This window comes from Phragmites australis, chromosome 13 (genome assembly GCF_958298935.1).
Source record: "Phragmites australis chromosome 13, lpPhrAust1.1, whole genome shotgun sequence".
Taxonomy (NCBI): domain Eukaryota; kingdom Viridiplantae; phylum Streptophyta; class Magnoliopsida; order Poales; family Poaceae; genus Phragmites; species Phragmites australis.
Genome location: NC_084933.1, coordinates 13,716,049 through 13,729,266, shown reverse-complemented (window position 1 = coordinate 13,729,266; position 13,218 = coordinate 13,716,049). Strand labels below are relative to the sequence as shown.

The window sequence follows — 13,218 nt, the reverse complement described above, 5'->3', positions numbered from 1 at the left end:
GACTAACTGAGCATGCAACACATGCACCCGTACCACTACATGCTAGTAAACACATTTAACCTACATGCAAATACTACCTGTCAAGATTACCCTAATCTTGACATATCAATTCTTCAATGCGGATCGCCTACACCGCCTTCTCAGTCCCCGGATCCAGCACCATGACATGGGCGACCGTCGCATCGACATCCGCGGCACAGACGGTGCCAAGCCACTCGGTGAACCTCCACACGGGGTGCTCCTCGGCGCAGACCTCGAACGGGATCACTCGGCTGAATGCCACCGTGCAGCCGCGCAGCACCTCGCACCGCACCCCCTTGATGACCTCCTTGACGTCCGAGCAGTAGTCGTCAAGGACTAAATCGAAGAACCCGAGGTGGACGCCCCTCAGGACGTCCAGCACCGCGCCCTCCGCGCCTCCGCGTAGCGCCTCCACGGCCTCCTCGCCTCTGCACCCGCCACGACGCGCCGAGCCTCCGCGCCTCCGCAACGCCTCGACTGCAGCTCCACCGTGCAGATCCTCCATCGCACCATGGATGTGCGAGCTCCCGACTGCAACACCTCGGCCCTCGAATCTTGAGGCTCTGAATACCAATTGTTGGAGCTGCATCACGCAGCCCCTCTCCTGGAGATAACTCGTTCATGCTATCACCCGATCACCAACTCACACAGGAACCAAGGAAGAAGATGAACAGTGGAACAGATGGATTTTTGGTGCTGCTCTCGACTTGATTGCAGCCTTTTCTTGTATTCTCCTTTAAATAGACAAACGATGCAAGTATTACATGGGCAGTTAGCCTGACTCATCAGTCACGAACTCAAAACGTGGCATCCCACGGTCGAGTCCTGTGGCCACTACTCGAACGTGCGAATAGGCTAACAACTAATGCAACCACTAATCACTCCACCTCTTGCACGTTGGCTTGGCCTGACTGATTCTTTGGGAGCTCACATCCAAGACCTGACTACACATGCAGACACAACTCATACAGGCAACATGATTACAACTAACAAAGGCCAGGGCACCGATGTTGGGTAGGTCCTCGCGAACGGGCTGGCGTCCATGCATCGCTGTAGGAGGAGCCCCGTGTAGCAGCAGATGACGGCGATGGCGAGGAAGATGGTCAGGCTCAGCCACCTGCCCTGGGACAGCGCGTAAGGGTTGAATAGCAGCCCGATCCCTGGATGCGAAGAGCAGCAAGTGATATCAGTGAACGTAATGATGTTTGATACATGAAGAATTATGTATAACGAATGCAATATATACTATCTTGATACGATGCTTATCTAATAATACTCCCGATATTATTTTGCAGTTTCTGTTCAACACTTTGATCATGTATCAACACTCAAGACTCACTCAAGATTGCGTCACTGCCATCTAATTGATGGAGAACATGGATGTGCATCAACAGCCACGGAGATGGAATGACGGCGCTACTTATTACTCAGTACTTAAAAACTAAATTGTATCAATAATACGTGACAAATAAAGATGGTGAATTCTTAAGGAATTCTTGGATGATAGACTCGAATATGACTATATAGAATACATAATAAGATCTCTAGAATGCATTGACCTCTGTCAATCCACAATATATTGACCGACTTGCTGAAATATGTCGTTCGCGTGTGAATAAGATGGAAAACATAAAAGATCAAAGAGAGGCTATATTATCCTCACCTCAAATGTGATGTAGCAACCCATCCAATGGCAACCATGTTCCCGCGTCGACTTCTGTAGTCATTCCTCACATGGAAAAGAAAAGAACCTCTATTAGAAAAGAACCCATGCCAAGTTACATCTCTCTACTGCAGTTCTTGTCATTGTCTGCAAAGCTTATCTCTCCAGTGGTCGTGGAACTTTTTCTTAACATAGATCAGTAATTAAACTTGCTATTGCATCTGGTGTTACAACATAAGCATGATAGTTGTAAGCTCACCAGTGTGCAACAAAAGGAGATAACCAACTGTAAAATAAGTGGTTGTGCCTACAAGAGAAATGTGCACTGAAATTAATTTGATAACTACATCGGTTTTATTTCCCTGCCTACCAGATCTTATAATAAAAAATAAAATGATTTGAGCAGTTGCAATCATAACTGATCAAAGTAATTCTCATTTAACAAGGCACATATAGTTTGCATCTTTTTATCTAATAATGAAATGATGATAATAAAGACACAAGAATTTTACAAGATTCAAGGCAGCACCAATGAACAAGACATTATGGTCCCCAAATTCAGATTAATGTAACCAATGTGCCTTACGCAAATCAGTGTTCTGTAGGGCAACGCTGAAATTTTAGCAATCGTTAGAGGGAAAATGGATACAAACAAAAGCTCTGGACCATCAAAATTTAACCAAACACAGAATCTGGACTAGCACAACTAAGCACAGTTTGTGTACAAACTAAATCCCTATCAGTCCTAACCCACTGGGACAGCACATAAAAATCCCATGTACTGGTCCAATTTTAAGTCAAGATACTTTGCACTGCTGATATAACTTGCACTAACTAATTTCTTCAGTTAAATCCACTACAATAAAGTATTCAAGTCATGAACTGCAAAAGAAGCATTAGTTTCCTAGACCATGGGTAGGGTTAGGATAAGCATAGAAGAAAGCCAGGGAGAAGAGCACAGTGGCACCACTCACTGGAGTTGAGGCAGGATGTCTCCTCGTCCTCGAAGCTAGAAATTATTCATCTTGAAACACAAATCAGATGAAGAACACTATAAACTAATGAGGTATGCCTGTCATTTGTTAAGTTAGGTTCTAATAAGGCTGTTCTGAACATGAACACGAGCATTAGCTTGGAAAACCATTTGATTCTATTACAACAGCATGTGGCTTCGTAATATGGTCTCGGTTGCTGGAGCATGGCCGCCTCGACATGGTCAGCAACATGAAGGACGAGGAGTCTTGGGATGGATATGGCGGCGTCGTTGATGGAAAATAAAATTGGAGAAGAGAAAGAGAATGGAAACATGCCTTATTCCACCCAATCTGCTGATCTCGACTCAAGTGGAGCTTCAACGCAAGGACATGGGCGGCCGATCGGTCATAGTCATTTAGAGGAGTCCGCGGAATACGATGGCAGAAGCGGCGAGGTGCATGTGTCGTCAGGGTGGTGGGGAAGATTCGGAGCAAGGATCGGAATTGATTTTGATCGAGGAGGAGGTGTCGTGGCTAGCGAGGAGGGCGTGGATAAGGTGTGCTAGGTTTGTGTGGTGTAAATTGGGGTGGGAGCGAGCTGGATCGACGTGGATCGTGGAAGGAGTGAGTGTAGGAATCAGGGGGTTGACGGGCGACGTGTTCTTGCGGATGGAGGGTGGTGGCACAGTTGGGATGGAGGCAGTAGGGCAGGGCGGTGTGATGCGGGTGCATGAGGAAAAAAGGGAGATCGAGAAATAGAAAATGTGGGGAGGGAGACTCGGTGAGAAGCGGACCACCTATCAGAACGTGGGCAGGACGTGAAGAGACAATATATCCTGCCTAATTGAGGACTGACCATTATATATTTTTTAAGTAGCAGAGAATACAACAAGAGCAACTCATTCTCACGTGCATTGGCCATTGGGTCCCATGGATCACGATATCAAAATCAGAATAAGACGAACACACATCTCAAATTATAATTCAACTACCAAGAAATCGACTTAAACAAAAATCAGGTACCACAGTCCCGGGCTCCTGGCAATAATGTAAAGGTTATACAGCACAGCTTCACCTCGCGCATGCATGCATGCGAGCTAGCATTTGTTCCATTATTACAGACTCCGAACAATCTGCTTCACAGAACTGTACGTGCCAACCACAACAATCGCGGCGCCAACCACAACAATGGCGGAACAAACTGCCGTCTCCATCCAGTACATCTTTTGGGACGGCCTGATGACCTTGGCGCGGACCCTGAGGTAGCACAGGCACGGCAGCAGCATGGTGGCCGTGCAGCTGAGCAGGGCGCCGGTGAGCGCGACGACGTCGCCGAAGAAGGGAACCGCCAGCGCGACGACGGCAGTGCCCACGACCAGCGCCGTCCTGACGAGGACGCAGAGGAGTCGGTTCTTGCCGACGCCGAGCGTGGCCTCTAGGGCCTCGGCGATGGGGGTCACCACCAGCGCGTACTTGGTTAGCGGGTTCACCAGCGTCGTGTAGATGGCGATCTTGGAGCTCACCTTCCCCGATGGGAGGTTGAGGGTGACCTGGGACTTGAGCGCGTCTCCGTACATGAGGTACCCGATGATGCCCATGACGCCGTAGCTGAGCGTGCTCACGGTGAAGCAGATGAACAGCACCTGCATGAGAAAGCAAGAGATTATATCCGATGCATTATGAGATTGCCTAATGAGCCTTTCAAAGCATAACGTAGTTCTGACTTACCATGGGGAACCTTTTCTTGTCTTTCATCCCCTGGTATATCATGGGGAACACGGCATGCCCACTAAAGCAAAACGAGTATAGGCTCATGGCGCTCGGTATGCCAGCCCAGTGCACGAGCCTTCCCCTCTCGTGGAACCCAACACCGTTGAACACCCCAACCCACAGGACGGCTGCGATAAGGACGACGGACGCGAGCGCGCCGCCGGCAGCGACGTAGGCCAGTACGCTCAGGCTGCTGAACCACGTCGTCGGCAGCACAACGAGCGTGGCGGCCAGCACGAACCCCTGCTTGCCGCTGACCCTGAGCGCGCCGAGCCGGAAGCTCGCCGCCGGGAACAGCTTCTCTAGGTTGTCGCCCTCGAGGATGAGGAAGTCTACGGCGACGAGGTAGAGCTCGAGGTACATGAAAACGGCGACGATGAGCCTGCCTCTCCGGCCGAAGGCCAGCGCACCGATGTCGGGGTAGGTCCTCACGAACGGGCTGGCGTCTATGCATCGCTGCAGGAGGAGCCCCGTGTAGCAGCAGATGACGGCGACGGCGAGGAAGATGGTCAGGCTCAGCCACCCGCCCTGGGACAGCGCGTAAGGGATGGATAGCAGCCCGATACCTGCATGCAAAGAGCAGCAAGTGATATCAGTGGACGTAATGATACTTGATACATGAAGAATTATGTATAACGAATGCAATATATATTATCTTGATACGATGCTAGCAGCTACTCGTTTGTGACAAAATAGGGTTTAGAAACAAGAAGAGTGATCAATAAAATCACCGGAGAGTGCATTGACTCCATTGAAGCAGGTCTTGAGGAAGCCTGTCGTCTTGGCAGATGATGGAGGCTGAATATCAGTGTTGGTGCTCGTGTCCATTGCAAATATAATTTGCAAGTAGTTTAAATGTATACACGCACGGTAAGCAGTAAGTTTTGCTATATCTTCAAGCTAGGCAGCTTGCAAGGTCGGTCTATGTTGGATCACCAGCTTAATCTGTTGACGTTTATATAGGCGCGCGAGGGAACTTTTAAAATTAAGGTGACGACCGGCTGAGGTCAAGTGGTCAGCGGCTCAGCGCCGGCTGCGGTCAAGCTTGGTTTGGTACCACTGAAAACAAAACGGAACCTGCAGAGATCGACTGCAATATACTACTTCCGGCGGCTAGAGAGTTGCTCGTCGAGTCTCGAAGTTGCATGCGTGTCTGGCATCTGCATGCATGCATACGAAATGAGCGAGAGCGCATGCGGCGAACCAGGTCGAACCAAGGGTCATGCATGACTCCAGATGCGATCGATTTGAGCCTCGTGTTTAATGAGCTGGCTGGCTAGGTAGTCAATATATTGATGGTCACTGCAAGTCCACATTCCAGAACAGTACGGTGCATGTGTAGCATGCCGCGCAGGGCCTTGGTGCATGGAATTTTTTTTCCCGGATATATATATATATATATATATATATATACACACACACACGTATCTCATAATACAGGTAGTATCTCATGTGATAAATAGTATGTATATGGAAAATGTGAGTATATAAGATTATCCAAGTAGAATGTATACTTTTTAAGTATTTTGCATATATTTTTTTGGGGTATATTATATTTTATGTACAAATATAAATGTATTATCAAAATCTATTAAAATTGATGGATATTTTTCAATATTTTTTATGTAGTTCACATCGGAGTATCTTAGAATGAGTATATAAGTATACTTATAGTGATAAAGGAATATATCTAGTTCATTTATGTAGTATATAGTAGTATGGAGTATATACTCTCAGGAGTACATACTAGTTTTCCTCTCTCTCTATATATATTTTACCAGGTTTATTGGTGGATATGGTAGAAAAAATCATCATATTTTCTAGCATTTTGTTTAAATTTATTTAAATTTTGTTCTATATATCTGATAAATTATGTTTATCGATAACCTCTGGTAAATTTACCCCTAAAAAAACCCTAGGTAGATGCATGGAGATGTAGCTGGGATCATGCATGGCGTTAGTTGAGGATTCAAGTTGTTTCCGACCGCCTGCAGCTTATTATTGGCTTTAGTGTGCAACAAAAAGAGAAGTCAAAAATAGAGAGAGAGAGAGGTTAACAAGTCCATTCGTTAAAAGAAATAGTAATTCGTTCAAAAAATTTATCAACTCCAACAGGAGTATAGATACCGCCTCAAGAGACTTTATCAGGAAGTCCACGAACGCAGGGCAGGGAATAGAAGCACACCAGTCAGCAAAACAGTAAACCATCAGGGAATAGAAGCTAGGTAGCTAGTCCTTTTCCTTGCCAGGAGAGCTTCTCATCATTCCTCCATCTCGAACTCAACGGAAGCCGAAGTGTTAAGGAGAAGGTTGCCCGTGAGTTCCTCATATCATCCCTAAGCTCATCCTCAAGCAAAACTCCTCACCGGAGCAAGCCCTAAGCCTTATTTTCTTCCACCTCTGGACTGGTCGGAGCACCTCGGAGTCGATCTCAACAGGCTGCTGAACCACATCGTCGGTAGCACAACGAGCATGGTGGCCAACACGAACCCCTGCTTGCCCTTGACCCTGAGCACGCTGAGCCGGAAGCTCGCTGCCGAGAACAGCTTCTGTAGGTTGTGGCCCTCGAGGATGAGGAAGTCGACAGCGACGAGGTAGAGCTCGAGGTACATGAAAACGACGATGATGAGCCTGCCTCTCCGACTGAAGGCTGTTGGAGCTGCATCACGTAGCCCCTCTCCTGGAGATAACTCGTTCATACTATCACCCGATCACCAACTCACATAGGAATCCGAGGAAGAAGATGAACAGTGGAACATATGGACTTTTGGTGCTCCTCTCGACTCGCTTGCAGCCTTTTCTTGTATTCTCCTTTAAATAGACAAACGATGCAAGTATTACATGGGCAGTTAGCCCGACTCATCAGCGACGAACTCAAAATGTGCCATCCCACGGCCGAGTCCTATGGCCACTACTCGAACTTGCGAACAGGCTAACAAATAATGCAATCACTAATCACTCCACCTCTTGCACGTTGGCTTGGCCTGACCGATTCTTCGGGAGCTCACATCCAAGACCTGACTACACATGTAGACACAACTTATACGGGCAACATGATTACAACTAACAAATCACCCCCTAATTATGATGCCCTGACTCGACCTAGACGATGCCAATCTTCGGACAGAACTCCTCTACTCAACTCGACAAGAGGCCTCAAACACATGCATGGCTAGCTCCAAATGACACATACGTGCACTCACCTCTTGGCTGCCGATCCGGGCACTACGCCATGCCACATGTATTCTAACTCGGTCTACCACCGAGCCCACCTAGCAGCTAGCTCGACGCATGCGACGACTAGGCACATCACAACCTTTATTCGCTCGGTCATGAATACACTAACTGAGCATGCAACACATGCACCCGTACCACTACATGCTAGTAAGTATATTTAACCTGCATGCAAATACTACCTATCAAGATTACCCTAATCTTGACATATCAATTCTTCAATGCGGATCGCCTACACCACCTTCCCAGTCCCCGGATCCAGCGCGATGACATGGGTAACCGTCGCATCAACATCCGCGGCATAGACGGTGCCGAGCCGCTCGGCGAACCTCCACACGGGGTGCTCCTCGGCGCAGGCCTCAAGGGGGATCACTTGGCTGAATGCCACCGTGCAGCCGCGCAGCACCTCGCGCCACACCCCCTTGATGACCTCCCTGACGTCTGGGCAGTAGTCGTCAAGGACTGAATCGAAGAACCCGAGGTGGACACCCCTCAGGACGTCTAGCACCGTGGCCTCCTTGCCTTTGCGCCCGCCACGACGTGCCGAAACTCTGCGCCTCCGCAACGCCTCGATTGCAGCTCCACCGTGCAGATCCTCCACCGCACCATGGATGTGCAAGCTCCCGATAGCAACACCTCGACCCTCAAATCTTGAGGCTCTGAATACCAATTGTTGGAGCTGCATCACGCAGCCCCTCTCCTGGAGATAACTTGCTCATGCTATCACCCGATCACCAACTCACACAGGAACCCGAGGAAGAAGATGAACAGTGGAACAGATGGATTTTTGGTGCTGCTCTCGACTCGCTTGTAGCCTTTTCTTGTATTCTCCTTTAAATAGACATACGATGCAAATATTACATGGGCAGTTAGCCCGACTCATCAGCCACGAACTCAAAATGTGCCATCCCACGGCCGAGTCCTGCGGTCACTACTCTAACAACTAATGCAACCACTAATCACTCCACCTCTTGCACGTTGGCTTGGCCTAACTGATTCTTCGGGAGCTCACATCCAAGACCTGACTACACATGCAGACACAACGCATACGTGTAACATGATTACAACTAACAAAGGCCCGGGCACCGATGTTGGGTAGGTCCTCACGAATGGGCTGGCGTCCATACATTGCTGCAGGAGGAGCCCCGTGTAGCAGCAGATGACGGCGACGGCGAGGAAGATGGTCAGGCTCAGCCACCCGCCCTGGGACAGCGCGTAAGGGATGGATAGCAGCCCGATCCCTGCATGCAAAGAGCAGCAAGTGATATCAGTGGACGTAATGATGTTTGATACATGAAGAATTATGTATAACGAATGCAATATATACTATCTTGATACGATGCTAGCAGCTACTCGTTTGTGACAAAATAAGGTTTAGAAACAAGAAAAGTGATCAATAAAATCACCGGAGAGTGCATTGACTCCATTGAAGCAGGTCTTGAGGAAGCCTGTCGTCTTGGCAGATGATGGAGGCTGAATATCAGTGTTGGCAGGGGCGGATCCACCGCTAGGGCGAGCCCGGGCGGCCGCCCGAGCTCCCCGGCGGTGGACTCCCCTTCCCCCTCGTGGATTTCCAGAGGATTCATCGATTTTCGGCGGCGTAACTGCGTGAGGCTATGTCGCTGTGAGGAACCGAGGAAGAAGAAGACCCATTTGGGGCTTTGGGCAGTTGGGCTATGAGGCCGACACCCGCACCTTTCCATCCGCATGGCCTAGTGACCCAGTTGAATTGCTTCCTCTTCGCCCTTTCCCGTTTCCCCCAAATCAGACTCCTAATCTTCACCACAACTCCAATCAGCCCCTGCCAATCGTAACTCTCGGGCTCCCGGCGGCGGTGGCCTGCGGGCAAGGAGCAAGGAGTCAACTGTCAAGGACGCCATCGACTTCGGCTGGCCCACAAAGCCGCACAGCCTCCGGGGAGCTACAAGGAGCCCGGCGTCGGGACGTCGGGTGGATGACCGGATTCCTCCTCGCCATTAGCTTCGCGGGGCTTCTCAACTTGCTCCCGCTCAGAAAGGTGGCTCCTTTGTCTATTTTCACAAATTGTCTCGAATTAATGGAGCATTAGGATAGCATGCAGTATTTTTTCTCCGAAACCAACAACATGCAATTTGGAAGTAGTATATTGGCAATCTTTTTCTAGCCAGCTCAACTGCTTAAGCCTTTTGATATCAGTTCTCCAAAATTGCTAAATGGGACACCCTTGCGTGTTTTAGTACCTTTTAAACTGCTACAGGTTTGAAGATATATGCATCAACACCTATTTTCTTTCATTTATATGTCAGCACCTGATGATTTGCATAACATTTTCAGGCTTTGGTCATAGGCTATAAATTGACTTGGATTGTGAAGTGGCATTTCTGCACAGGGCACTCCGCCACTCCGCCACTCCGGCACTGGCTGCCACCATGAGCCACAAATTCATTCGAGGTAAGGTACTAAACTGGTTAGCTATCAAACTGATTTTGCTGGTCCATTTGAGTTGTCTGTGTTAGAGTGTGTGTGTGTGTGAGACTGTGTGAGGCAATTATTGATTGATTGATTGATTCAGGACATCAATTGTTGATTGATTCCAATTGTGAGTGTGACTGTGTGAGGCATTCAGATTCAGGATTTGAGGTACTGGTGATGAGCAATTGAGAACTCTTTGCTTTGTGTAAGTGCAAAATATGCAATTTGCATTGTGCAATGAATGAATCATGAATGAAGAGATTTCTTACCATGTGTTGTGTGCTTTGTAGGATATCAATTATTAGATCATCAAGACATTAATAACAAAGAGATTTTTCAAACCAACATCTTTGGATACCCGAAGTACGAGGGAGAGTAGAGTTGGTGATAGACGTGATGCAGAAAATAAAACAGTAATCCTCACTCGGTTACTCGTGCTCCTGCAACTACTCGTATAGAATACAAAGGTATTAAGGATTTTGTTAGCTTCGCTTAATTATTGAAAACTTGTTCGCTTCGCTTAATTATTATCTTAATTAAGATATTTTTTTAATCTCATCTTAAGGTTAGCCCTAGCTACTTTACCCGGCTGGATCCGCCACTGAGTGTTGGTGTTCGTGTCCATTGCAAATATAATTTGCAAGTAGTTTAAATGTATACACGCACGGTAAGCAGTAAGTTCTGCTATATCTTCAAGCTAGGCAGCTTGCAAGGTCGGTCGATGTTCAATCACCAGCTTAATCTGTTGACGTTTATATAGGCGCGCAAGGGAACTTTTGAAGTAACGGTGACGACCGGCTGAGATCAAGTGGTCACCGCTGGCTGCGGTCAAGCTTGGTTTGGTACCACTGAAAACAAAACGGAACCTGCAGAGATCGACTGCAATATACTACTGCCGGCGGCTAGAGAGTTGCTCGTCGGAGCTCGAAGTTGCATGCATGTCTGGCATCTGCATGCATGCATACGAAATGAGCGAGAGCGCATGCGGCGAATCAGGTCGAACCACAAGGGTCATGCATGACTAGATGCGATCGATTGGAGCCTCGTGTTTAATGAGCTGGCTGGCTAGGTAGTCAATATATTGATGGTCACTGCAAGTCCAGATTCCAGAACAGTACAGGTGCATGTGTAGCATGCCGCGCAGGGCCTGGGTGCATGGAATTTTTTTGCCCGGATATATATATATATATATATATATATATATATACATATATATAGGACAAGTATAATATGTAGCTAGTTATAATATATATATATATATAGGACCTACCCCGACATCGGTGCCCTGGCCTTCGGCCAGAGAGGCAGGCTCATCGTCGCCGTTTTCATGTACCTCGAGCTCTACCTCGTCGCCGTCGACTTCCTCATCCTCGAGGGCGACAACCTAGAGAAGCTGTTCCCGGCGGCAAGCTTCCGGCTCGGCGCGCTCAAGGTCAGCGGCAAGCAGGGGTTCGTGCTGGCCGCCACGCTCGTTGTGCTGCCGACGACGTGGTTCAGCAGCCTGAGCGTACTGGCCTACGTCGCTGCCGGCGGCGCGCTCGCGTCCGTCGTCCTCATCGCAGCCATCCTGTGGGTTGGGGTGTTCAACGGTGTTGGGTTCCACGAGAGAGGAAGGCTCGTGCACTGGGCTGGCATACCGAGCGCCATGAGCCTATACTCGTTTTGCTTTAGTGGGCATGCCGTGTTCCCCATGATATACCAGGGGATGAAAGACAAGAAAAGGTTCCCCATGGTAAGTCAGAACTACGTTATGCTTTGAAAGGCTCATTAGGCAATCTCACAATGCATCGGATATAATCTCTTGCTTTCTCATGCAGGTGCTATTCATCTGCTTCACCGTGAGCACGCTCAGCTACGGCTTCATGGGCATCATCGGGTACCTCATGTACGGAGACGCGCTCAAGTCCCAGGTCACCCTCAACCTCCCGTCGGGGAAGGTGAGCTCCAAGATCGCCATCTACACGACGCTGGTGAACCCGCTAACCAAGTACGCGCTGGTGGTGACTCCCATCGCCGAGGCCCTAGAGACCACCCTCGGCGTCGGCAAGAGCCGACTCCTCCGCGTCCTCGTCAGGACGGCGCTGGTCGTGGGCACTGCCGTCGTCGCGCTGGCGGTTCCCTTCTTCGGCGACGTCGTCGCGCTCACCGGCGCCCTGCTCAGCTGCACGGCCACCATGCTGCTGCCGTGCCTGTGCTACCTCAGGGTCCGCGCCAAGGTGATCAGGCCGTCCCAAAAGATGTACTGGATGGAGACGGCAGTTTGTTCCGCCATTGTTGTGGTTGGCGCCGCGATTGTTGTGTTGGGCACGTACAGTTCTGTGAAGCAGATTGTTCGGAGTCTGTAATAATAGAACAAATGCTAGCTCGCATGCATGCATGCATGCGCGAGGTGAAGCTGTGCTGTATAACCTGTACATGTATGCCAGGAGCCCGGGACTGTGGTACCTGATTTTTGTTTAAGTCGATTTCTTGGTAGTTGAATTATAATTTGAGATGTGTGTTCGTCTTATTCTGATTTTGATATCGTGATCCATGGGACCCAATGGCCAATGCACGTGAGAATGAGTTGCTCTTGTTGTATTCTTTGCTACTTAAAAAATATATAATGGTCAATCCTCAATTAGGCAGGACATCTTGCCTCTCCATGTCCTACCCACATTTTGATAGGTGGTTTGCTTCCCACCGAGTCCCTCTCCCCCCCCCCCCCCATTTTCTATTTCTCGATCTCCCTTTTTTTCTCTTCCTACACCCGCATCGCGCCGCCCTGCCCTGCTGCCTCCATCACAACTGTGCCGCCGCCCTCCATTCGCAAGAACGCGTCACCCATCGACCCTCTGATTCCTACGCTCACTCCTTCCACGATCCACGTCGATCCAGCTCGCTCCCACCCCAATCCACACCACACAAACCTAGCACACCTGATCCACGCCCTCCCCGCTAGCCACGGCACCTCCTCCTCGATCGCAATCGATTCCGATCCTTGCTCCGAATCTTCCCCACCACCCCGACGACACATGCACCTCACCGCTTCTGCCATCGTATTCCACGGACTCCTCTACATGACTATGACCGATCGGCCACCCATGTCCTCGCGTTGAAGCTCCG

The 13,218-nt window shown here is 49.1% G+C and overlaps 2 protein-coding genes across 2 annotated transcripts; one reads left to right on the top strand and one right to left on the bottom strand.

Annotated features, from left to right (window-relative positions):
* Positions 1-3,773: 3,773 nt before the first annotated feature.
* On the bottom strand, positions 3,774-5,334 carry LOC133888914 (amino acid transporter AVT1I-like). Its single transcript, XM_062329309.1, has 3 exons — positions 5,160-5,334; positions 4,387-4,994; positions 3,774-4,301 (listed from the first exon to the last, which is right to left on the bottom strand). The coding sequence occupies exons 1-3, from the start codon at positions 5,254-5,256 to the stop codon at positions 3,774-3,776; spliced, it is 1,233 nt and encodes a 410-aa protein (XP_062185293.1). The 5' UTR covers positions 5,257-5,334.
* Positions 5,335-9,616: 4,282 nt separating this feature from the next.
* LOC133889428 (amino acid transporter AVT1I-like) lies at positions 9,617-12,600 on the top strand. The gene is made up of 4 exons (XM_062329955.1): positions 9,617-9,679; positions 10,031-10,092; positions 11,377-11,845; positions 11,931-12,600. The coding sequence occupies exons 1-4, from the start codon at positions 9,617-9,619 to the stop codon at positions 12,456-12,458; spliced, it is 1,122 nt and encodes a 373-aa protein (XP_062185939.1). The 3' UTR covers positions 12,459-12,600.
* Positions 12,601-13,218: the final 618 nt, after the last annotated feature.